Source organism: Vigna unguiculata, chromosome 2 (genome assembly GCF_037176805.1).
Source record: "Vigna unguiculata cultivar grain cowpea cultivar isolate G323 ecotype 2 chromosome 2, ASM3717680v1, whole genome shotgun sequence".
Taxonomy (NCBI): domain Eukaryota; kingdom Viridiplantae; phylum Streptophyta; class Magnoliopsida; order Fabales; family Fabaceae; genus Vigna; species Vigna unguiculata.
In genome coordinates, this window is record NC_140793.1 from 22,327,242 (window position 1) to 22,353,654 (window position 26,413).

Below are 26,413 nucleotides of genomic sequence, written 5' to 3' on the forward strand. Positions count from 1 at the left end.
ACATTGAAATATATGTATGAATGACATTTAATATGCATTCAATTATGAATATTTTGTGTACGAATATTGTTTCAGGTATTGATTATTGTGGTGTCTAATTGTATAATATTGTGATTTGAAGAGGTACACTCTTTTCACATTGAACTTTTCTATAAAAACACATTCTAATAAATGTGGCTTAAACTCAAAGACAATATTTATAAGGGTGTTGTCTATTATAAGGATATTAAGCCACGGTTTTAACAATGTTGTCGTACTGAAAACCGTGGCCTAATGCCTACAGCAACGGCCACCTAGACTACGGCTAAGAAACTGTTGTCTAAACTTTAGCCCACGGTTTTTACGATTTAGGCCATAGTTTTGTGGTGTTGTCTAAAATACTTTTTGTTGTAGTGAATGTTGAGGTTGTGATACACACGCACATGAGGAAAAGTAAGAAAAAAATAATTGAACGTTGCGGTTTAAACTAAAGGTGAGAGTGCGGTTTAGGGAAAAGCGACAGTGCTCTTTTGGGAAAGAATAATAGAGGTGGATCGCTGCCATAGCTTCGTGGACAATTGGAAGCCCTAATTTTGGTGTTCTTCTTCTGCAAAATATATTTCTTTTTGCAGGTTGTAAGTTTAATGGATATAACATTTTTTTGCGGATAAGACACTCTCCACATTGAAGTCCGATGACATTGACAAACACATTCTAAGCTTTGTGGTTGTTGTTTGTCAATGACATTTGATGTTTTTTGCAATGAACAAAAAACCATAATTATGTATTTGGTGCAGGAATTGCATTTCTTGGATTCAATATCTGTGTTGTTCATCAACATTTTTTGAACAGAAAACATCTTAGTGCAGAAAGGCATATTGTGCATTTTTTGAAGTTATTGGCTTGCAAATGTGTGTTGTTTATGAACAATTTTTTAAGAGATGTTAGTGCAAAATAGGATATTCCAATTTTACCATACTCATTATTAGGAACAATGAACTTCTAACATTTCTGAACTTAATTGGAACTAATTGGAATTGAAGATTGAATTAAAAACCAACTTCTTTTCTGGTTCGAGAATGAAGTGTCCTTCTGTATTTCCATAAGTGTTTTTTTACGCTCAACTTTTTGTACAGGCAGTACTGGAACTGTTTTTCAAGTGTATTATTACATAATTTATGGTTTAGACACAATCCAAAGGCCATACAAATATTTCGATCACTATGAATCATCACCACACATCTTAAACAAGTCATTGGAATTGAACATTGAAATATAAACCAACATTTCTAGTTCGAGAATCAAGTGTCCTTTTATGATTCCATAAGTGTCTTTTTACATTGAACTTTTTGTACAGGCAGTACTACAACTGCTTTTCAAGTGTATTTTCACATGAAATCTGATTTGGACACAAACAAAAGGCCATCCAAATAATTCCATCTCCATGAATCATCACCAAACAACTTAAATAACTAATTGGAATTGAAGATTGAATTAAAAACCAACTTTTCTGGTACAAGAATAAAGTGTCCTTTTCTGATTCCATAAGTGTCTTTTTACAGTCAAGTTTTTGCACAGGCACTACTGGAACTGCTTTTCAAGGGTATTTTTGCATGAAATTTGGTTTGGACACAATCCAAAGGGCATCCAAATAATTCCATCTTCATGAATCATCACCAAACAACTTAAATAACTAATTGAAACTGAAGATTGAATTAAAAACCAACTTTTCTGATACAAGAATAAAGTGTCCTTTTCTGATTCCATAAGTGTCTTTTTACACTCAACTTTTTGCACAGGCACTACCGGAACTGCTTTTCAAGGGTATTTTTGCATGAAATCTGATTTGGACACAATCCAAAGGGCATCCAAATAATTCCATTTCCATAAATCATCACCAAACAACTTAAATAACTATTTGGAACTAAAGATTGAATTAAAACCAACTTTTCTGGTACAAGAATAAAGTGTCCTTTTCTGATTCCATAAGTGTCTTTTTACACTCAACTTTTTGCACATGCACTACTGGAACTGCTTTTCAAGGGTATTTTTGCATGAAATCTGGTTTGGACACAATCCAAAGGGCATCCAAATAATTCCATCTCCATGAATCATCACCAAACAACTTAAATAACTAATTGAAATTGAAGATTGAATTAAAAACCAACTTTTCTAGTTCCAGAATCAAGTGTCCTTTTATGATTCCATAAGTGTCTTTTTAGATTGAACTTTTTGTACAGGCAGTACTGTAACTACTTTTCAAGTGTATTATTACATAATTTGTGTTTTGGATACAATCCAAAGGCCATCCAAATAATGCCATGACCATGAATCATCACCACACAACTTAAATAACTAATTGCAATTGAAGATTCAATTGAAAACCAACCTTTATGGTTCGATAATCAAGTGTCCTTTTATGATTCCATAAGTGTCTTTTTACATTGTACTTTTTGTACAGGCAGTGCTGGAAGTGTTTTTCGAGTGTATTATTACATAATTTGTGGTTTGGATACAATCCAAAGGCCATCCAAATAATTCCATGACCATCAATCATCACTACACAACTTAAACAAGTTATTGGAACTGAAGATTGAAAATAAAAACCAATTTTTCTGGTACGATAATGAAGTCTACTTTTCTAATTCCATAACTATCTTTTTATACTCAACATTTTGTACAGGCAGTACTGGAACACCTTTTGAAATTTACTAATACAATCGAAAATAGCACAATTGCCTTCCCAAAATTAAGTATATTGATGGTTAAATTACCATCAAATCATGAATATATCTGTCAATGTACAAACTACATATTAACTCCAACAAATAATTCAACAATATACAATTGTGCCAACATAAGTGACTTTTTCAATCACACTTTTACTTCTAAGACTGCATAACACATTGCAAGTAAAATAACATATTCCAATGTATCAGTTCCTATTTCATCCAAGTTTCCAAAATACATATACAATGACTACATTCATTATCCTTCGTCTACCTCAATCTAACTATCCCTATCTAAAATTATCTCAAAAATCATGTTATGGCTACGTGGCATCCATTATTTTAATGAATTTTGATATAATTTTAGATAGGGATAGTTCCAAAATACATATACAATGACTACATTCATTATAGATATTATGTTAATAAATTTAAAATATTTCGAAATATCAAAAAGATAATGATATAGTGACCTTTTTATTTGACCCTTTTTTTAACCTGCCTATGTGGCATAGGATATTTTAATGTTTTGTTAAATATGAAAAGAAAATTGACGCGTGAGGTTAAGAATGGTTTGTAGGTCACGCGTTCGCATAGAAAAACAGAGACAAAACAAGTGAAGAGTGTGGTTTTGGGAAAACAGAGAGTGCAGTTTTGGGAAAACAGAGAGTGTGGTTTTGGGAAAGGAAAATAGAGGCGAGCTTTGTGGCTATTATCTCCACCGAACAACATTGTCAATCGTTGCTGCAACTTCCTCCACAATTGCAAGCTCTAATTTTTGTGTTGTTCTTCTCCAAATCAAAGGCTAATTTGGTATGTTTTTCTTCCCCGACTGATTTTTCCCGTATTTTTGTGTTGTTCTTCCCTAAATTAAACTTTATTGTCGTATGTTCTTGTTCCCCAAATGAAATGCAATTTTTATGTGTTCTTGTTCCCCAAGTCGATGTTCTATTAATCCTAAATGTTGTTGTGGACTGTTAATTAAAAATGTGAATGGGTTTTTGTAAGCAAAAATGGTTCGAATGTACGAATGCTTTTGAAGAAGAAGCATTTCGGCAGCTAAGCTTGGGTGGGTACAAAATGCGAACTGCAGTTGTGTTGTTGGACGTTAGAAAGTGAGTTTGTTGGTTTCGGCATTTAGGCTTGGGTGAGTACAAAAAGCAAATTGGATTTGTATTGTTGGATGTTAGAAAGTTAGTTTTTGGTTTTTGAGTATGTTGTGTGTAATTTTATTGATATGTGCCGAATTTATTTAAATTAAATTTGGTTAATGAGTTTGATAATTTCAGGTCAGTTGACATGAGTGACGTTATTGAAGGTTCCGAAGGTAGTGAAAGTTGTGAAGTTGGATGAGTTTGTTGGTTTCGGCATTTAGGCTTGGGTGAGTACAAAAAGCAAACTGGATTTGTATTGTTGGATGTTAGAAAGTTAGTTTGTTGGTTTTTGAGTATGTTGTGTGTAATTTTATTGATGTGTGCCGAATTTATTTAAATTAAATTTGGTTAATGCGTTTGATAATTTCAGGTCAGTTGACATGAGTGACGTTAGTGAAGGTTCCGAAGGTAGTGAAAGTTGTGAAGTTGGAGATTGTAGTGATATAAGGCAGGTATTTTAGTTTTTGTTGCTTTGTAATTTAATTTATATTTTAGTAGAATAAGTTTAACGTATGGTTTTTAATATGAATATTTGCAGATTAATTTCAGACATTCTTGTAGAACATAGTATATTGGTTTGTAGAACAAGAAGTTAAGTGTGGAGCAAAAATAATGTATTCAAGGAACACCGTTTTGGTGGTTTGTTTTGTTGCATGAAAGATTTAAGATTAGTCGAAAGCTTCCTTGTGAGTTAAGTAATGTGTGGGTGGAGAGCAGAGGAAGTTTCATGATTAACTTCGAATTTGTAGCGTCTAAGTTATTAGATGTATGTGTAAGCCTGTGGTTGAGGGTTTATGGAGATGGAGATAGAATTGATTTAGAGGAGGTTGACGTTGGTAGTGGTTGTAGGAAGAAATTTTCTAAAAAAAAGGTAACAGTTACTATGCTATATAATTATCTCTTGACTGAGTGTAAGTGTCTTGATGTAGAAGATTACTGTCAACTGTACATTCTGTTAGACATATCTGAGTTTCTTTTGCCTAATAGAAATGGAACAGTCTTTGTTTCACTTTTTAAAATTGTAGATGATTTGACTAGTCTAGTTAAATATAATTGGGGTGGTGTGGTTTATGAGTACTTGGTTGGTAGTTTGTGTAATGCGTCAGTTGTTTTGAAAAAGCAATTACATCGAAAGCACTTCTATGTTGTCGGATGTGTATATTTATTGCAGGTAAGTAAGTTCGTTTTTCTTGAATTTTATGTTGTAGCATTTTAGTTTTTGTTATGAATCAGTAACTTTGTTTTAAACGAATTGTATTATTGTATGATGTATCTATGGGTTTTTGATCACTTACTATTTGTGAACAGAAAGGGTGCAGTTATTCAATCCAAATTTCCAAGGTTGTTGCATTGGATTAATTACAAAGTTGGAGATGTGTCAATAAGAAGTAGTTTCAAAAATAATGTGGTACTTTCTATTATTTTTTCGTTCAATGTTTTTGGTGTGAGTTCTTTTAGCAATTTATTGATGTTGTTTGTTTGAAATTAAATTTCAGATTGTGCATGATCTTTGTCTTTCTAAGGAAGAACTAGGTGTGTTAGTTGTGAAAGAAGCTTTATCAAAAGGTGATGGTGAGTGTGACAAAAGAAAGAGGAAAGAGTGTGTCTCTGGTGGAACCAAAAAAAAAAGGAGTAGCTTATGAGTGTAATTGAGCAGCAAGAACATGATATTCGTGAACTTGGTGGAGCCATTGCAAAGTTGAAATCAACTTTGGATGAGAGGAAAAATAAAAGAACTGAAAATGATTTTGTTTCTCCTATTAATTTGAATGAAACGAATGTTCCAAGTGAAGCTGCAGAAGACAAAGATGTAACCAACAGCGATATGTACGTGCGTATGAGGAATCATCTACGGTTACGGTTCAAAAGCCGAGTAATCCAAACTCCGTTCGCAGGTTATGGTCCAAAGAAGAAAAGGATACCAGCAATATCTATCTATTTTGTTTGATGGAATTGAAATATCATTTTCATTTGTGTAATTGTAATTCAAATGTATGAAACATGTAGTTATGAAAAATTTCTTTTGTTGTGTTTTTGTACTGTTATGGTGTAGTTAATGAATAATGACTTTTCGAAAGTCTTTGTGGTTATTTGTACTGAAATTATTTAGCAGATAAATCTGGTAACTGTGTGGTACAAAAACCACATCTCAAAAAGACACTTATTGAACTTTAAGAAGACATGTCTTGTGGGAGATATTAATAGACTCTAGTTGAGATGTGACTGATATTTGTATTTTTTTTTTTTGCAAAACTTAAAGTTATGTACTTAAAACAAATTGTAATGAAAAATAATGTGTTTATAAATTGTCATGTTCGTGAATAAATTTTTTTTGTAACAGTCATCATGAATAATTTTTTTTAACTGTGTTGTACATAAAGCACATATGAAAAAGGCGGTTATTGTATTGTAAAAAGACACATATGGAACTCTTTTTTAGGTGGTTCATATGAGTTGGGAATTATTGTTTAATTCTTATTACAGTAATAAGATCAAGAATTTGTGTATTTGAAATAAAAAAAAAGTCTTGTTGGTCAACAAAATTTTTGACATGTTTGTACATAAAGTACATATGAAAAAGACAGTTATTGTATTGTAAAAAGACACTTATGAAATTCATTTTTAGGTGTTTCACATGAGTTGGGAATCATTGTTTAATTGTTGTTACAGTATTAAGATCAAGAATTTATGTATTTGAAATTTTAAAAAAATGATTTTTGTCAACGGAATTTTTTAGATGTTATTTGTACATAAAGTACATATGAAAAAGACAGTTATTGTATTGTAAAAGGACACTTATGAAAGTCATTTTTAGGTGCTTCACATGAGTTGGGAATCATTATTTAATTGTTGTTACAGTATTAAGATCAATAATTTATGTATTTGAAATTTAAAAAAAAAGTCTTATTGGTCAACGAAATTTTTGACATGTTGTTTGTACATAAAGTACATATGAAAAAGACAGTTATTGTATTGTAAAAGGACACTTATGAAAGTCAGTTTTAGGTGTTTCACATCAGTTGGGAATCATTGTTTAATTGTTGTTACAATATTAATATCAAGAATTTATGTATTTGAAATTTAAAAAAAAAAAGTCTTGTTGGTCAACTAAATTTTTGACATGTTTGTACATAAAGTACATTATGAAAAAGACAGTTATTGTATTATAAAAAGACACTTATGGAAGTCATTTTTAGGTGCTTCACATGAGTTTGAAATGATACCTGAATTATTGTGGCACCATAGTGGAGTGATTTATCAATCAAAAGCAATGAAGTGCAGAAATGTGAGAAGGTAATTGTGCTTAATAATGACTATCATAAAAATGACATATCCTGTTTTGCACTATCATGTTCTCTGTTCAAAATATGTTCATAAACAACACACATATCAAATCCAAGAAAAGCAAATACCGTACAAAATACATAATTCTGGTTTTTTGTTCATTGCAAAAAAGATCAAATGTCATTAACAAACAACAACCACATAACTTAGAATGTGTTTGTCAATGTCATCAGACTTCAATCATGACAACGTCCTATCCACCAAAAAATGTGTTATTCATTCAACTTGCAACCTAAAAAAAGTATATAATTTGTTACATTGTGGTTCATGTAATAGAGTAAATATTTAATGAAATTGATATTATATTACTATACCATAATTGCGACGATGTTGTAGACATTTGACTGTTTAACTCGTTGATTTGAAGCGAGGTTAATAAGGACATGAAACCTGAATTTGGAACACTTGAACTCTGCATCATATGTAAAGAACAGTCAGCCAACGAAGTGGAAGTAATAATTTACAGTGCAACTTAGTAAATGTTATGTACACAAACCCATTTAGGTGTATTTGTTCTTTGATCATTAGAATGTTGGTTCTCATTGCAGACATGAGCATCCATAGGTGGCTACAAATTATTTGAATGTTGTTAGTGGCATACTAAAAAAATGGTAACGGTTATTAAGCACAAATGACTTACATGAGTGTTGCAGTGTGTTTTTAAATTTGGTTGGGTAGACTTCTTTTTCTTGGAAACCTTCTCGACGGCTGATTTCATCCTTAATACACGTGGGTGACCTTTTCTCTTCATAGTAATGGGGCTCCGTACAGTTGTGTTAATTGTTCCAACGGATGTGGGGTAGTTATTTTTGTTCTGCATAATCGCATAACATTGTCCAGTGCTGTTGCGTAAAGACTTTAATTGATTAAACAAAATTTCAGTCCCAAATTCAGTTTTGCAAGCGACATCCGCAAGTTCAAAGAATTCTTTGCACAACGCTTGGTACTTGAGCATTTGTGGATCGTCATTTTTTGTGTTGTAAGCAGCTCTCATTGAAGTGTATCTCCTCCGAATCAGTTTACTCCACCTAGGTATTATGTATCTTGAGTGTACAATTTTGACTTCTTTTTGTGCTAGCACTACCAAACAGTGGCGGCATAATATTCCGCGAAACTCAAAAAACAAGCAAGTGCAACTGATTGTTTCGATTTGACAATTGTATACAACTTTGTGGTACTTGTTTGCACAATTGTCGTCCCATAAACACTCTTGCAGCACCACGTAATTGGAGACAAAGTCGTTGACAACAATATTTTTTATGACACAATTTATTTTGGATCTAAACTCATTTTGGATCTCCCCAAACTTTGCATTTGTGTAATTTTGTTGAAATCGGCGTTCTATCAAGGAATGAGTTGCACAAAGAATAGTTGTGTTGATTGACACAAAGTCAGCTTCACATTCCTTTTCTGCTTTATGTCTTAGTGCGTTGTCATATTGCACAACAAATTGATGCAATGTGGTTGTGGAATTGATAAATCCATCAAAGAAAGCATTTAGGCCCTCACTTCGCTGTGTGGTTGACATTCCAGCCCAAAATTTGGTCTTCAAGTACGCTGACACCCATCTAGATTTGTAATCATATAGTGTTCCTAGCCATTCATTGTTTTGTAATTCATATTTCATCATGAATTGAGTCCAACCACTTTCAAACTCAAGCACATTCACACTCTCGTATACCAATTTCTTGAATTCGCACTTAATTCCTTTGTATTGGGAGTACCCTTGGAGCTTCTCGAGAATTTTTTTTTCATTATGTGCCTAAAGCACCCTCTATGTCTTGTATTTGGAAAAACAATTTAAATTGTGTTTTGCATAGCTTTGCATTAATCTATGCCAATTTCGTCAAGTGACTTATTGGACATGCATTGACGCTAACACTAAAATAGCCAGACAAAGGTGGATGTATCTTCTGATGACAACAATCCACATCCTAATAATATTGACTGCTCATGGTGATTAACACCGACAAATGGTGCAAATGGCATGTCATACTTGTTGGTCAAATAAGTTATGTCGAATGATACGACATCTCCAAATTCTTAGCATGTTGCACGACGATGCGCATCAACGCAAAAAACGTTTGAGATGCGATCATCTGAATTCAAGTCAATGTCATAGAAGAAGTCACGGTTCAATTGTCGCATGTTTGAGAAGTGTGTTATCAGAGCCTGCGCATCACCATCATTGCACAATCTCTTGTGTTGCTTTCCAATGTAATTTCTGACATCACGCTCAACAAATGGAACATTTTTAAAGCCACCTGCTTCACAAACTAATGACTAGAAACTCTTGTTAATGCGCACACCAGCTTCATCATTCATATCTAGTGTCCTCTTGACCTGCATGGTTATTTTTTTGTTTCCACGTATCAACCTCGACTTTTTTGGACTAAGATCGTGGTTGTGGACATTTTTAATGTTGCGTATATACCACTGCCATTCCTTTTTCACACCACTAATTCTGGCAGGACAATATGTTCTCTATGTTGGGAGACTTTTTAATTCTAGAGGAATTGCAGAGTGACACTTTCCTTCACGACTGCAAACTAATTTGATGAAGCATAACTCATTGTCTTCTCCTTTTGATGAACTTCTAATTTTGACACCAAACCCACATTTAATAGCGTACTTCCTAAAACATTGCTTCAGTTCGTCTACACTTTCGAAAGTCATGCCAACTTGAAATAAAGGAATGTCTTCAAGAGATATTGGGTTAACATCTTGGCATGTAGTCATCACATTGACCCTATTAGTAATATTTAAATGAAAAATAGTAAAAAAATAACATCCACCAAAGCAAATAGTAACCACACACATTGCACATACAAACGTTTCGTTTGAAATTAACATTCCAGTACATTGCATTTTAGTATTACCATTAAAGTAACAATTTTTATGATTTTTTATTTAGGTCAAAGCTGCAAAACGTTAATAATAATGACAATATTTAATAAACTAATAAATGACCAACTAACCTTTCCGCAACAGTAACGCCATGTTGTCCAAACTCAGTAGATGTGCATCTTGGTGAAGCAGGTTGTTGAAACCATTCATGGTTCATAGAGTATAAAGCATTGGTGGAACAAGAGTATACAACACTTCGGGCAATGAAACAAAGATAGGAGGTAGGTGGGAAATAAAGGTGGTGGATAACTTAACTTTTGCAATAAGTTAATGAAGGACAATATTGTCTTTTACGACGTTTAATGTTTCTAAAAATATAAAATTATTTGAGCCTACAATTAGAAGCAATTAATTGAATGCATTCACTCTCCAACATTGCAGTTGTACCCACACGTAGGTTCTTCGCAAAATATCATATTTACTTCTCCAATTGTTCAAAATATTATTTTACATTGACATTGTTTGCCTTTTGTGTTAGTAGATCGTTCTAAGAAAAAAATAATTCGACGAAATGGAAGACTTGGAAAGTGTTGATGGTGGATAAGATATTTCAAAATCTTATTTGACAGCAATTTGCACAAATGGAAAAATGAAACAATGTGAAGATGGTGTTCATTTCGAAGGTCTTACGCCAACTCTATTCTGAATTGCATACAACACCATATTAAGGAGTTTGAAGGAAAAAAGTTTGTCGGTCTTTGCATATACCAAATGGTAATAACATTAACAAGTTATGTTACCGGAAACCAACGATGAATGAAAAAGGGTGTATAATTTATAGTGCTGCTGACTTATCAACTGATGAGGAAAATATCGCAATGATAATGAGTAAGCCCACATTTCCCATTAACACGATTATTGAACTTTTTGTCACCTTCACAAGGTCACCAGATGAAATACTTCATCTATTACATAAGACTCCACATTGTTCTTCATCAGATCTTAAAGAGAAACAGCATACGAGGATGATATTATATTTCAGCGGACATCTGAAGTGGGCAATTATACTAGAGTTCCATATGGACACGGTCTAATGTTCAGATCCAATGCAACGGTGTACGTCTCCCATGACTTCTATTTCGCTCACCTATTGGATAAAATCTCACATGGAATTGGCTGCAGAGATTGAAAAGAAATGATTGAAATTAGCTACCATCGCGCGGTTAAAATAGTGAAGAATTATTTGTTTCATGACATAGTTGAAATCAAATGTGATAACAATGCAGTCCAAATGATTCAGAGGTGGAAGGATGTCCAATGTATAAGTAAACATGTCATTCGTCCACACACTTCGACTGACATAGAACTGTTCATACAAACAAGGGACATACATCCACCAACACCACAAGAATATTCCGAAGATATCTAACCTTAGTTGTATAAGAATGCTAGAGGAGGATCATCACGAAGAACCAGATTGGATTATCTTTAGTTAGTTGTTTATTAACTTTTGTAAGAAGTCAACAATATGTCCGTCAAAGTTGTGTTTTTTATGATGCAAAATATTAAGGGAATTTAAGACCTTAATTGAATGGTTGTCATTGGTTTCGAAATATTTAAATTAAATAATATTGCATAATGTCATTGTTTGACTTTCTTTTTGAACCAATGGAACCATAATGCCACAGTTTGTGTCATAATGACATTCAATATTGTGCACAACCGTTTTCTTCAACCACATCAACTGCCACCTAACAAATATAAATATGTTCAAATGTTTAAACTCCTTCAATGCTCGTTAATGTGTCTATTTAATGTGTTTCATGTGGAACTCATCTCCCTATCTCTTTTTGTTTGCACATTATTTTTAGACCCATATTCTTGTTGAGATATGGCAGCCACGGGAAGTGCCAACAGCAGCAATATATTATGGACATTCAACACAATTCACGTCGCCTATATGGTAAGTACAGTTGTGGACCCATAATATAACATTTTTAAGCACCAATATTGTGTTTCCAATTGTCATCACTTCTATTTGTTGAAATGAGAACGTTGCATATATTGATCGCCATTTTGCGGTGACTTTTGAGGATGAACTGGTTGAGGAATGGGAGTTAGTCGACAGCAAAGGCCAAATCCACTTCGTGACCTATAACTTGGACGTCGACTGTCCCAAAATCACTCATGGCTGAATGGACATTCGGAGAGATTATCACATTTTCGGTGATCGTCATGTCCAGTTCCGCTACACTAGGAACAATTGTTTTGAAAACACCATCTTTCTAGGGACATGCACTGAACTTAGCATGCAGAGGTATTTGCGCCATGCCGCCACTGAGTTTCATGACACAATCTTTTGTGTGAGGTTGACCAAATATTAAAGTTGGGGCTCTCATCTGGTATATGTCATTTTCAAGTTTTCTATTTTCATTAACCAAATGTTAACCTCACATTAATTGGGAAACTGAATTTTTTTTTATGTTTTTTGGCAATTAGGACCTTAACACCAAATTTGCTACCTTGATCAAGAGCAAGCATATCAATCAGGTCGTTCTTAGTGGTTCTAATAGTGTTGTAGTATGCAAACTTCTAATTTTAGATTCACCATGCTCCACCAAGATTGGGAAGGGCTGGAAGGAATTTTGCAATGACCATCAATTGAAATGAGGAGATTATGTGCTCTTTGAAGTGGATCACACTGATGTAGATGAATTCATTATAGTCTTTGTCAACAAATATTTATGTGACGAGTAACTATGATTTTCCAACAATTAGTGATGTTATGTATGTTACCATTTTTTATTAAATCTGATATTTGTGTTTTGTGGTGAATGAGGTTCTACCTTAATTATAAACATCTATATTCACTAACATAAAAAATTCTTTTAACGTCCGATATTTTCGACATTTGACGTTTGTCCAAACACCAACGTCGTACTAGGTGACGTTAAAATAACATCGGAAAACAGAGCAGATGTCACTTAACGTTGGGGCAATAGGGGTCTGACGTTATTCAACGTCGGGGCCAAAAGCAGCAAACGTCAATTTTTGCGCTAAATGAAGTCAAAAAATAGAGCAGTTTGACTTTTGTTGGGCTTTGACAAACGTTAAATAACATCAGCCATGGCAAGCTCCGACGTTAAAGAATGTTTGTCAAAGCACCACCAGACTTTAAATTGCTTTGTTTTTTTTTTAAATTTGGCTATTTTTACAACATTTCCACACTTGAAAATCAACAAATTCTCATAACAGTTTCATAATAATTTCAGCACAATTCTGGAGTTATAGTTATATCTAATAACACTTAAGTTTCAACATATATTATAAACTAATATAAATAACACCAAACTAAAAGTTTCAACATGATATTTTTATACAACAAAGTTTTTGAAAGGAGTTCTAATTCATGTGGTATCAACTCCATCTTTCCAATAGATATGTTGTCCACTCCTATCTTAGTGTGTGAATAATGTCATCTGGTAGAGGTGATGGATTCTTGAACCGCTAAAAAATTAATACAATTTCATTATGTATGAATATCATTCTTTAAAGTTTGATATGATTTATAACATGTGAAAGATATATATATATATATATATATATATATATATATATATATATATTATCTATATTCATTCATCTTTAATTGCAGTTCAAATGATTGTTCTTATCCAAGACATGACATAATATCCACATTTCCCATGAATCTTCTTGGTTGTTACACTAAACATTACAAATAACATAAACACATATCAAAGTCATAAGTTGACATACAAAAATTAATAACTTTAAATTGAATGAGTTATAACCTTTGGACATAATACTTTAAGTTGTTGGCCTCTAGGCTTACCCACAATTCTAATGAAATTTTGGAAACATAAAACATATGTTAGTTTTTATAACTAAGTAGATACATAAGTTAGGATTGAAAAAAAAGTAATACTTACTCTTGTAACATGCTTTTCAAAGCAGGTGGAATCTTCCTATGACATAAATAAAACCATACAACCGTGCATTGTCTTGGAATGATGACATGTAGTTCCCAATGATACCAACCATCAATCACAAGTACTTAGGAGAAATAATTAATAATACTTCATAAAATATTACTAGCAAAAACACCTATGTATCATTGTATGCCGCAAAGTAGATCTTTCTATTTAACTCAACCATCCATGTTTGCAAATAAATTTTGATGTGGTCATATGAGTTTCCCAAAGGTTGATTGGTTTGAGGTTCAATGAATCCATAGACGGAATATCAACCTTGGTCCACAATGAATCCATAATAAATCTACACACATAAAATAAAAATTAATGCAACAATAATATTAAAAAATCAAATACAATTAGTCCAATTTTACAAATAACAATAAATATAATTTTATTTCGTAATTTTACAAATATTATTATAAAAATTCAATTAAAAAAAGAAATAGGCCAAAAAATATTTTAAGATAAAAATTATAATTGAAAATAAAAAAATACAAGCAATTATATACATACAATGAAAAAAAAAAGAGATAACAAGCAAAATAATCTCAAAACGATGCAAATAGGGATGAAAACACATAATACTCGGTTGAAAACGCCTAAAATCAATCCACAATCAAATCCCAACCAGTTTGGTGGTGAAAAATGTTCGAAACTAACCTAGAGGAGGTCAGAATAATGGTCGTCAACGGGAAAGATCGCGAAACACTTCAAATGGGAATGAAAACGGAAAATATTGAGTTCAAAACGCCTAAAATCTATCCACAATCATATCCCAACAAGTTTGGTGGTGAAAAACGTTTGAAAATTACCTGGAGGAGCTCAGAATGGTGGTCGCCGACGGAGAAGCTTCACGAAAAATTGGTGCGTGACGAAACAATTAGGCTTTGTGCGTTTCGTGTAGAGAAAACCCAAAAATTGACGTTAGAGTTGCGTGGTCAAACGTTACTTAACGTCGTTGCAGAAGGGGTTAGATGTTAAATTAAGTCGAGGTAAAGTGGGTCAAACGTTAAATTAAGTCGGGGGCAGAGAGCTCAGACGTTAATTTTTACATAACTTCGGGGTACTGTGGGTCAGACGTTAAATTACGTCTGTGTTGGAATGGGTAGACGTTAAAAACGTCAAATAATTTACAAAACTGTCATCAGTCATTTTTAACGTGGGACTTTTTCTGGGCTAACATTATATGGGTGACGTTATAGGGCTTTCTTGTGTTAGTGATTGGTCTTTTAAATTATATGTATTCTTCTATTGTGACTAACATTGAACCTAAAATAAACAACCAACATTGAAATGTGTGGATTAACGTTAATTCATCATTAGTAAACAACTCAAACAAATAACTAAAAATGAACATAGAAAAAATACCCAAAATTTGTGGTCTTAGAATTAATTGTATTCTTCTGTCTCAATAAGTGTCTTTTTGAAGTCTACATTTGGTACGAGTAATACTGGAAGTGGTTTTGAAGTGTCTTTTTACAAAAACAGTGCTATGGACCCAATGCAAAGCACATCCAAATAATTCCATTGATGTGAATCATCAGTAAACAATTCAAACAAGTAACTAAGAATGAACGTAGAATCAATAACCAATATTTGTGGTCTTAGAATTAACTGTACTCTTCTATCTCAATAAGTGTCTTTTTGAAGTCTACATTTGCTACGAGTAGTACTAGAACTGGTTATGAAGTGTTTTTTTACAAAAATAGTGGTATAGACCCATTGCAAAACACATCCAAATAATTCCATTAACTTGAATCATCAGTAAACAACTCAAACAAGTAACTAAAAATAAACATAAAAAAAATAATCAACATTTGTGGCCTTAGAATTAACTTTACTTTTCTGCCTCAGTAAATGTCTTTTTGAAGTCTATATTTGGTACGAGCAGTACTGAAACTGGTTTTGAAATGTTTTTTAAAAAAAATAGTGGTATGGACTCATTGCAAAACATATCCAAATAATTCCATTAACGTGAATCATCAGTAAACAACTCAAACAAGTAACTAAAAATAAACATAGAAAAAATAACTAACATTTGTGGTCTTAGAATTAATTGTACTCTTCTGCCTCAATAAGTGTCTTTTTGAAGTCTACATTTCGTACGAGCAGTATTGGAACTGGTTTTGAAGTGTTTTTTTACAAAAACAGTGGTATGGACCCAATCCAAAATACATCCAAATAATTCCATTAAGGTGAATCATGAGTAAATAACTCAAACAAGTAACTAAAAATGAACAGAAAAAATAACAAACATTTGTGGTCCTAGAATTAACTGTACTCTTCTGCCTCAATAAGTGTCTTTTTGAAGTCTACATTTGGTACGAGCAGTACTGGAATTGGTTTTGAAGTGTTTTTTTACAAAAACAATGGTATGGACCCATTGCAAAACACATCCAAATAATTCCATTAACGACCATTGATCAATAAACCTCTCTCAATGAATGAAGTAAAATTCAATTAAATCAAAAATTAACATTTGTCTTTTTAAAATTAAGTATTCAGCCTGTATTATTATGTTTTTCACATGTACATTTAGTACAAGAAATACTGTAACTCTCATTGAGGTCTATTTTCACAATAAATTTCGTTTTCCATCAATGACATTCACATTCAAATGGTTCGATTACCATCAAATCATCAATAAACCTGTCAATGTACAAACTAGCAAATAACTCCAACAAATGATTCAACAATATATATTATTGTGCCTACATAAGTGTTTTTTTCAATGACACTTTTAGTTCAAACACTGCAGAACAATTTTAATTATCAATTTCAAATCTGTCTTGGCAAACAATATGGTTTGGCCTCATAATGGATACATTTCGGACAGATTGCAATTCAAATAACAGTTTCCAATCAAATTCAAATAATGCATTAATATGACATATATATTACTGTGCGAGTATTAGTGTCTATTTCATCAAAGTTTCCGAACAAAATAAGTATATTCATTTCCTGCGTCTACTTCATTCTAACTATACATATCTACAATTATCTACATCCCATTTCTCAAAAACCATGTTATTGCATTCCATCAAAGATATGCCCACATTCATAACCTTAGTCTGCAAAACAGTACAGTCATAGAATTATGTTGTATGCAAAACCACAAACTTCTATATTTACAGCAGTTATTTCTTCATGAGCAGATCATAGTGCTGAATAACGTCATCCCGGTGGACATTATCTTCATGTAAAACTCAATCACAAATGAATTTCTGCCTCATTAATTGCAGTTCTTCCTAAAAAGAACAACATGATAATGTTACCAAATTTAATCTTCAAAGAAACACTAAAAACAAAAAAACCTATTATATAAATAAACTTACAGTACTGTAGTAAGGTAGAGCTTTGCCATCAAATTTGCTTACACCATCCCACATCTCTATAAATTTCAATACGAGGACTCCACAATCATGATTGCAAAATCAAATAATAAAAAAAACATATATAACACATACAACAGTATATTCAGACTTCATTAAGGTGTGATAAATTTCACTGATTGAACAAACAAAATGTCAGAAGTTACCCGTTAGGTTGAATTGGAGTGTCCACAGACTGCACTTCAAAAGATGGCTTGTTGTCTGAATCACAGTTTAATAACATAGAGAAAAAAAATTTCATGTTACGGGTCTGCAATATAAGTTGGACATATTATGGGAAACAATATAAGAAATTAAAAATGTAATAAACATATACAATTTCTACTTACAATACAGTTGTCTATCCTTGTGCGGTTCTTTCTACTATGTTCAAGGGAATCAAACACAAAAAATTTCATTGTCTTACAATTCACACAGTAGTACCACCAATGATCATCATGGACAATTGGAGCAAACAACTACAAAAAACATACAAGATTTATTTATTTGTTAAACATAAATAACACAATGCACCAACTTCCATGGCAACAAATAAAAAATGTACAAGAGTAATAAAATTTATACAAATTCAGCACTAAGGATGTCTTGCATGGCAACCAGCAAGCTACCAAAAAAGGTATTGTAGTCCCTTAATTTCCAAAAATGTTTGTTCGCAACTCTTTTATTGTTGTCATGTAAAACATAATCCTTTATTCCACAAAGCACTTTGTCAATTTCATATAATTGTTATCAAAATATCAAGTTCAACTAAATAATATAATAATACCGTGTACATGGGATTCATTATGATTCTTTGCACCCGTTGATGCAACTTCCTTTCATTATGCATCATAATGTTTGGTGCAAACAATACAGCCTAAAACAACACAATAATCTACTATTAAATTATTGTACATTATAACTTAATTACTAACATGAACATGTAATTTAAGTTCTTACCATGTTGCATACGTAACCCGTTGGTCAAAAACCCATACAGTCCTGGATCGTCAAGATTTAACCATTTATATTGCAAACAATGCTACAAAATTAAATTAATGACTATTATTAATTTAAATCAAGTAAATGAAACTTATAAGAGTAAAATAAATGTCGTACCGATATGGACAATCAACACGAGTCAATGTCATGTACAACTTCATCGCATCCACATCCAATAAATGACAATCAACTTGAATGGGTTCAGTTCTTGCTTATGGAATGGATTCACTTCTTCCTCCTACAATGGGTGAACTTGTTGCTGCTGGAATGGGTGAACTTGTTGCTGTTGTTGGAACAAACTCAATACTTCTGTAACGATATTCATCAAAGCTAACAATTTCTACTTTAAATGGAGTATATTGTCGTTTAACTTTTGCCTTTTTAACACTCTTTAGTCTAAAGTCTTCAGAAACCTTACTGATGTCAACATCATCATGAACTTTATCTCCACTAACTTTTTTCGCATCATCAAAATAAGAAGGCTTTTGTCCGCTTCCTTCAAAAATATCACCTTTATCATCTCCAACATTAGTCTCTTCTTGGGACGACCATTTACCACGTAAGAACATGGTAGTTAGAATCGTTAGAATCGTTAGAATCGTACGATTCGTATCGCGATACGGTTCAAAATTTTGGTCCAACGAAACGTATCAGTAGATGAATCGTTTTCTGACTTGAATCATGTTCTGAATCATATGAATCGTGTAGGAATCGTATGATTCCCGATTTAGTTTCGTTTCAGTCGATTCTGCCCACGCTTACACTTCCCCAAAATATTTCTCAAAATACACATCTCACGAGACACATTACCTACACGCTACTCAGACCTGCTACTCACACCGGATGAGCTTCACGCAACATGCAATACACATCGAAAATGAAAAAACCCAAACTAAAGAGTCACATTTGGAAGGATATTTAGTTATAAATTAAGAAGGGAAAGAAATATGAGATGCATAAGAAGGTGGAGAAGAAGCATAAAGTGAAAGAGAAAAGAAGAAGCATAAAAAACCTGACTGCCGGTGAAGAAGAAAGCACCGCGTGAAGAAGAAAGCATCCTGAAAGCATTTGGAACAATGTTTTTTGTCTAAATGTTTTTTGCCCAAATGTTTTCAAATGTTTTCTGCCGCTGGCTTTTTCATATATTGCTTTTTATGAAGTTTCTAGATTTTTAATTTTAATAATATTTAATTTACTGTAAAAGTAAATGTATATCACATCAACCTTTTATTTCACTTTTTCGGAAACCTTCACACACACGTGATCTTTCTTTACGTTTTTGTTTTTTGTTTTAATTCCATCTTTTTAGCATAAAGATCACTGTTTCTTTTTCAAATAAAATATATGTTTTGTACTTTAAAATAATTTAGCATAATTTACTATTCGTTTTCATAGTTTACTAAAACATAATTAATCTTTAAAATAAAGTATTCGTTTTACACTTTATATTTTGATAGTTCTTTTTATATTTTTTTTATTCTGAATGTTAATTTAAATTTTTTTATTCTGAATGTTAATTTAAATTTTTTTATTCTGAATGTTAATTTATATTTTTTTTATTCTAAATGTTAATTTATATTTTTTTTATTATGAATGTTAATTTATATTTTTTTAAGAAGAAATATTAGTTTGAATTTATTCTTATTTGTAGAATTAAAAAGAGTATGTCTCAAACAAAGAGAAAGAAAGAAATAGATATTACATGGAATCATTGTGAGAGTGTTCCTCCTCATAGACTTTTAGTCAAGTGCAAATATTGTTCACATACTTGTTGGGGTGGTGTAGCAAGAATGAAACATCATCTTGTTGGAACAAAGGAGAATGTCATTGCTTGTACATCTGTTCTTGATGATGTTAGAGAAATGTTTTTGAAGTTGTTAGAAGATAAAGAAAAAATAAAAGAAGCAAATCGGGTAGACTGTTTTGAAGAAACAGATATTCAATGTAGTAAGAAGGGGAAACAAGGAGTTGCAAAACAGACAACCATAAATGAAATGTTTAAAGATAGAGAGTTGGTGATTCAAGATATTTGCAACTGCATATATGGGAATTCTTTGCCATTTAATTTGGTAAAAAGCTCTTTATTTTCCCAAATGTTGAAATCTGTTGGGGAATATGGAAAGGGTTTAAAGCCTCCAACTTATCATGAAGTTAGAGTATCTTATCTGAAAAAAGCGGTTGACAATATCCAAGCTAGTTTGGAGAAATATAAGGTTGAATGGGAAAAATGGGGATGTACTTTGATGTGTGATGGTTGGACAGATGGAAAAGGGAGGTCTCTTACCAACCTTTTAGTTAATAGTCCAAGCGGAACAGTGTTCTTAAAATCTATTGATACCAGTAATGTGATCAAGGATGCTAAACAAATGTTTGAATTGTTAGATTCTGTGATTGAAGAAATTGGGGAGGATAATGTCGTGCAAGTTGTGATAGATGGTGCTTCTAATTTTGTGGCAGCAGGAAAGATGTTAGAAGAGAAGAGAACTAAACTATTTTGGTCTCCGTGTGCAGCTCATTGTATTGACTTAATTCTTGAAGACATTGGTGAACTTCCAGTATTTTACAATACGATTGCAAATGCAAAAAAAGTCACAACTTTCATTTATAGACACACATGGGTCCTAAATTTATATAGAAAATATTCTAAAGGAAAAGAATTAGCTCAACCAGCAGTCACAAGATTTGCAACTGCTTTTCTAACCCTTCAGTGTATAGCACAACAGAAAAATGCTCTTCGAGGTATGTTTGTTTCAGAAGCATGGACAACTAGTAAACATGCTAGTAAGACTGAAGGTAAACAAGTAGTGAGCATTGTTTTATTTGATGTTAGATTTTGGAAATCTATGCAATATTGCCTGAAGTGTGTCACTCCACTTGTAAAAATACTAAGGCTTGTGGATGGAGACTCAAAACCTGCGATGTCATATATTTATGAAGCTATGGATAGAGCTAAAGAGCAAATAGCTGCAAATTTCAAGAATGAAGAATCTCGTTATAAAAAGGTATGGAAAATAATTGATACTCGTTGGAATTTGCAGTTACATATACCTCTTCATGTTGCTGCTTACTACCTTAATCCTAAGTAAGTAACTAACACTATACTTTCTTAATGTGATTTTATAACGGAGTATTTTGTGATTCCTTGATTTGTGAAGTGTATTTTTAGTTGAATTTCGTTTGTTGTGATTCCTTATTGTATTATTATTAAATTTTTATAGGTTGTTGATGAATCATGGCTGGAAAGAGTAGAAAAGAGAAAGTTGTAGAAGAGGAACGAGTGAGTGTGTTGAATTGATGTTTTGCATGCAAAATTTTAAATTGTGATATAAATAGTTAATAATACAATGTCTTTTTTTGTTTTTAATGAAAGGTACTATTAATTAATTTTGTGGACACAAAATATATTGTTCAAATGAATAATTTGTTGACGGATGCACACCGTTCACGGATTGGAGAGACACCTTTCAAATGGTGTTTGGAGTTGGAGAGATCTTTAGATATTTGTACTCCTTTAATTCAGCAAATGGTTCGTCGATGGGATTCATGTGAACAATCTTTTCGTATCTGACAGCGTCTTGTCCCCTTTGGTGTTGTTGATATATGTATGAGCTTGGGTTTGAGTGTAGTTAAGGAGGAGGTTGAGTTTGATGGTTATGATTGTGGTTGTGTTGGTTAACTTTTTAGTGGTGAAAGTATAACAATGAAAGTTATTGTTAAACTAATTAGTTCTACAATAGGCATTGAGCAGGATGATGTTGATAATGTTTGTTGGATGTATATATTGTTGTGTTTTGTTGTCTTGTACTTTCCAAGAAATTCAAAATTTGTGTGTAACATGTCATTTAGGATATTAGACAATCTTGATACTTTGGTGAACTATAATGGGGTGGGGCAGTTCATAAATTTTTGGTTAATGGACTGAGTCGTGCTCATTTGATGGATTCCAAGCAAAAAAATCAACATAACATAACCTTACATGGATGCGTTGTGGTGTTAGAGGTAATATGTTTTAATGCATTGTTTATTTATGATGTTTAGTAATTGTTGTTGTGTTCTGATTTGATTCATTTGTGTTATGTTGTAGATTTGGGCGTTTGAGCGACTTGGATTAGGCGGGCCTAATAGGGAAATTATTTTCCCAAGAATTTTGCGATTGCCAAGTTTGAAGTTAAGGACAACTAACATTGAGAGGCTTTTGATTAAACCGAAGGTAATGAATTTTGTCATTTAAAATTTTTGATTTGGTTATATTCATTATTTTGACATCATTTGTTATGTTTTAATTATATTTTTAAATTGTTTTGTAGATTATTTGGGATTGGGCATTAATGGTTGAATGTAGATCAAATCCAATTGTTTGGGCTGCACTGAATATTGATGGTGAAGCAATCAATGAAGATGAAGACGATAGTGGTGAATCTAATTTTGAGGAGGCTTGCATGAAGAAAGTCAAAATGAATGAAATGGAACTAATTGCCATGAAGAAAGAGCTGAAGATGTTGTAGAATGAAGTATTCTTACGTTGTAAATGATCGTCCCAAATTCGGCACATATCAATAAAATTACACACAACATAGTCAAAAACCAACAAACTAACTTTCTAACATCCAACAACACAACTGCAGTTCGCATTTTGTACCCACCCAAACTTAACTGTCGAAACTCTTCTTCTTCAAAAGCATTCGCACATTTGAACCATTTTTGCTTACAAAAACTCGTTCACATTTTTAATTAACAATCCACAACAACATTTAGGATTGAGAGAGCATCGATTTGGGGAACAAGAACACATAAAAATGACATTTCATTTGGGGAACAAGAACATACGACAATAGGGTTTCATTTGAGGAAGAACAACACAAAAATACGGGAAATCGGCCGAGGAAGAAAAACATACCAAATTAGCCTTTGATTTGGAGAAGAACAACACAAAAATTAGGGTTTGCAATTGTGGAGGAAGTTGCAGCAGCGATTGGCAACGTTGTTCGATAGAAATAACAGCCACAAAGTCCGCCTCTGTTTTCCTTTCTCAAAATCGCACTATTCACTTATTTTTTTTTCTGTTTTCTATGCGAATGTCTGACCTACAAACCATTCTTAATCTTACTTTCTTTTCTTATTTAACAAAACATTAAAATATTCTATGCCACGTAAGCAAATAAAAAAAATCAAATAAAGGGATCACTCTATCGTTTTCCGGTTGAGAAAGAGAATAATATTAAGTGTTTAGCAAATAAGGTATATATCTATCAAGAATAACCCTTTAGTCTTGTCTACACATTTTTCAAGGCAACAATAGTTTTGCAAGACAAAGTCTCCTGTCATATCGAGAAACATGGTTGTGTTCCCAAGTCCCCACCTGAAAAAGTTTCGCAATTTCAAGGTAAAGTTAAAAACCCATCGACTGTGTCTATTTCATCTTCACTTGCGAGACCTGCAACTACGAATTTGAGTTTGAGCAAGAAGAGTTCTCCAAAGAGATGGGTTCGATCTTTCTCTCCTCCTAGAGTGGCAGCGAGATTATTAGCTTCAAGATTGGCAGCCAGATTTGTTTCAGCGTTGAAGAGCAAGAAAAATGCATCGCAAAGTGGTGGAATAGTAAATGGAGTGAATCAACGGCCAGCAGCAACTGTGAAATTCCCTCCTCCAAAAATTTGAAAATTCATATTATATGTTTCAGTTTAGCAGTTCTATGATGACAGTTTTATCTCGAACGTCATTAACTTTTTTAAGAATAAAGACTTCTAACTTCAAAAATAATGATACTTTGTGATGTTTTGATCCTTTTCTAAATATTTGTTCCCTAAAAAGAGTCTGTTAACGTAAGCTCATGGTTAACCGAATTAATATACAAACTAGTATTTTATTTATTACTGGCTAAAAACATGACATTTTACCCAAATAATTTATAGATCAGATTGGCTGGGAAAAATGTTTTTTGTTATATACTTTATAATGGATAAAATAATATTTCTTTCATATTATGTTGGTAATGAATTAGTTTGGTATTTTTCTATTTAGTAGAAATTTTACAATTAAGAGAGAAAGAAAGAAGAATGTAATGAATGTGAGTCCCTTTTTCTGTCCCAAAAAGGGCTGGGCCTGGCCTTTCGTAGGCCCAAGGTCAGCCCCTCTGAAGGACCCCAATACCCTGTCAGCCCCTCACAATCTCACTTTACCTTTGTTTCAGAAAAATAAGTTTTCCTCTTATCTCTCTCTACGAAAGCAGAAGCTCTGCTAAGGCATAGAGAAACTCCATCTTCGAGCTAGCTCAGTTGTTCTCCTCTGGTAAGTTACTCCTCGGATCTGTAGTGGCCTTTTTCCTTCTCCTTTTTCTAGTAGGGTGCTTTGTTGCATCTAAGGTTCTTTCTCTTACTCGTTATGGGTCTTGGGGTTTCTGTTTCAGCTCTACTCCAGCTCTGGGAGTTGTGGTGCTCCTTAGTTTCGGACCTGTTTGCGTTAGTTGCTCTCAATACAGGTAAGGAAAGCTAGGTTTTCAAGTTCTAAATTTATTTTTGTATGCTTGCGAGTTATTATGGGTTTTGGTTGCTTGAATGGTATTTTAATCATGTGTAAATGGCTGCCTTATATTCTGGATGTTGCTCTATGTCATTTCTGCCTTGCATGGGTGGAACAGTGGGGGAGAACTAATATTCTCGCCCAGGCGAGCTCGTCTCGCCTAGGCGAGAATACCAGCAGCTCGCTTAGGGTTCTACCTCGAGCACTCGCCCAGGCGAGGGGCTGCGTTTTGAGCGACAGGCCAGCTCGCTCAGGCGAGACAGCCTCGCCTAAGCGAGGGATCGTGAAACTTTCCAAGACCCACTGTTGTAGGCTCGCCTAAGCGAGAGCCCGTCGCCTGAGCAAGACAACTTCTCTCGTCTGGGCGACGACTCCTAGCTTGAGCGAGGCTGCTGCAGCGGGTGGCTTCAATTCTGTTGTTCTCTTTGTTTGATGGGTGAATTGTGTGATTTATTTACTTACCCTTTTTTTTTCAAAACCTAAAGCATGTGAATATATATGGTTGCTTGAATCTTATGAACTAAAAGTTGGTATGTTGGCATGAGTAACACATGGATTTTGGTTGGTTGGTTGAGAACTTACATGAGAATTGGATGTATGAAATAAAGGTGGTGGTTGTGTTATAAGAGACATGAATTTGGTGTGTGATAGGCGTAATTCCATGAATCTCGTGGAGAGACCCCATGGTGGTGTGTAGTGTATATGTTAAGATATGGATTCAAGTAAGGACCGCATCCCGAAACTCTAATGGGTCAGTGAGTCTCAGGTAGAGCAAACTGACCCAAGTGATGAGAATGGCGGGAGGCCCTAGTCTCTGGCAGGATAATGGCCTTAGACGTTTAAAGGCTAACCTTGTGTGTGGTAGGGTGAAACCCATTGGCAATGGCTCTGCAGAGCAGTAGAGGCTACCACAAGCGCAAGCGTCCAGTAAATCCGATCTTAGCATATGTATTCAGATAATTGAGTCATAGGGTCCTGCTTGTTTGCTATAACATGATTCTATGTGCCTACTGTGTTGCATGCTTGGACTGTTTAAGTACTTATCTGTTATACCATGATAAAATTTATATTACACTAGCTTACCCTTGCATTTCTGTTTATGTTCCTGTTATGTTTTCTTTTTTGCGATGATCACCCTTGGTGGGAGCAGATGGGGGAAATCCTGGGAGTAGGCCTGGTGGTAGGAGTGGTGCAGCTTAAGGGATCAGTATGTGTGACTCTCAGGAGCAGTTATGTGGCCCTAGTGCCTTTTTGTAATTTCATACTCTAAAGGAGCATCGTCTTCTGTAAAACTGTTAGCTTTCCTTTGCTTTTGTTATGGCATGGTGGTATATCCAAGTTTGCTTTCACAGTATATACTCTTAGATGACTGTAATAGTTACCTTTCTTATATTCTATGTTCATTCTAATTGCTTCTCATTATTATAACTATATGTGATGATTTATTTTAGTAGATTCTACCCTGTTTTAAA

General features: G+C 33.4%; 2 protein-coding genes and 1 long non-coding RNA gene across 5 annotated transcripts; 2 read left to right on the forward strand and 1 right to left on the reverse strand.

Annotated features, from left to right (window-relative positions):
- Nucleotides 1–16,960: 16,960 nt before the first annotated feature.
- Nucleotides 16,961–23,474, reverse strand: LOC114173226 (uncharacterized). Its single transcript, XM_085669033.1, has 8 exons — nucleotides 23,320–23,474; nucleotides 18,540–18,705; nucleotides 18,381–18,462; nucleotides 18,208–18,297; nucleotides 17,771–17,899; nucleotides 17,588–17,642; nucleotides 17,385–17,440; nucleotides 16,961–17,297 (listed from the first exon to the last, which is right to left on the reverse strand). Exons 3-8 carry the CDS (start codon nucleotides 18,381–18,383, stop codon nucleotides 17,256–17,258), a joined length of 375 nt encoding a protein of 124 aa, XP_085525159.1. The 5' UTR covers nucleotides 18,384–18,462; nucleotides 18,540–18,705; nucleotides 23,320–23,474; the 3' UTR covers nucleotides 16,961–17,255.
- LOC114174548 (uncharacterized) lies at nucleotides 20,087–21,582 on the forward strand. Its single transcript, XM_028059384.2, has one exon. It carries the CDS (start codon nucleotides 20,087–20,089, stop codon nucleotides 21,506–21,508), a length of 1,422 nt encoding a protein of 473 aa, XP_027915185.2. The 3' UTR covers nucleotides 21,509–21,582.
- Nucleotides 23,475–23,589: 115 nt separating the features above from the next.
- LOC114167282 (uncharacterized) lies at nucleotides 23,590–26,360 on the forward strand. Of its 3 annotated transcripts, none has more exons than XR_014986600.1 (4): nucleotides 23,590–24,053; nucleotides 24,613–24,710; nucleotides 24,829–24,900; nucleotides 26,092–26,360. It is a non-coding gene; the product is annotated as an uncharacterized LOC114167282 (long non-coding RNA). The 3 variants fall into 3 exon arrangements; XR_003600162.2 differs by having other exon boundaries at nucleotides 23,590–23,805; XR_014986599.1 differs by having other exon boundaries at nucleotides 23,595–24,710.
- Nucleotides 26,361–26,413: the final 53 nt, after the last annotated feature.

Coding starts and splice junctions, on each gene's coding strand:
- LOC114173226 (XM_085669033.1), bottom strand. Junction 17,643..17,770: donor CAAGGATAGACAACTGTATT/GTAAGTAGAAAT, acceptor ACTGTGATTCAG/ACAACAAGCCATCTTTTGAA. Junction 17,298..17,384: donor CTCTACCTTACTACAGTACT/GTAAGTTTATTT, acceptor TGTTCTTTTTAG/GAAGAACTGCAATTAATGAG.
- LOC114174548 (XM_028059384.2), top strand. CDS start 20,087: ATGTCTCAAACAAAGAGAAAGAAAGAAATAGATATTACATGGAATCAT.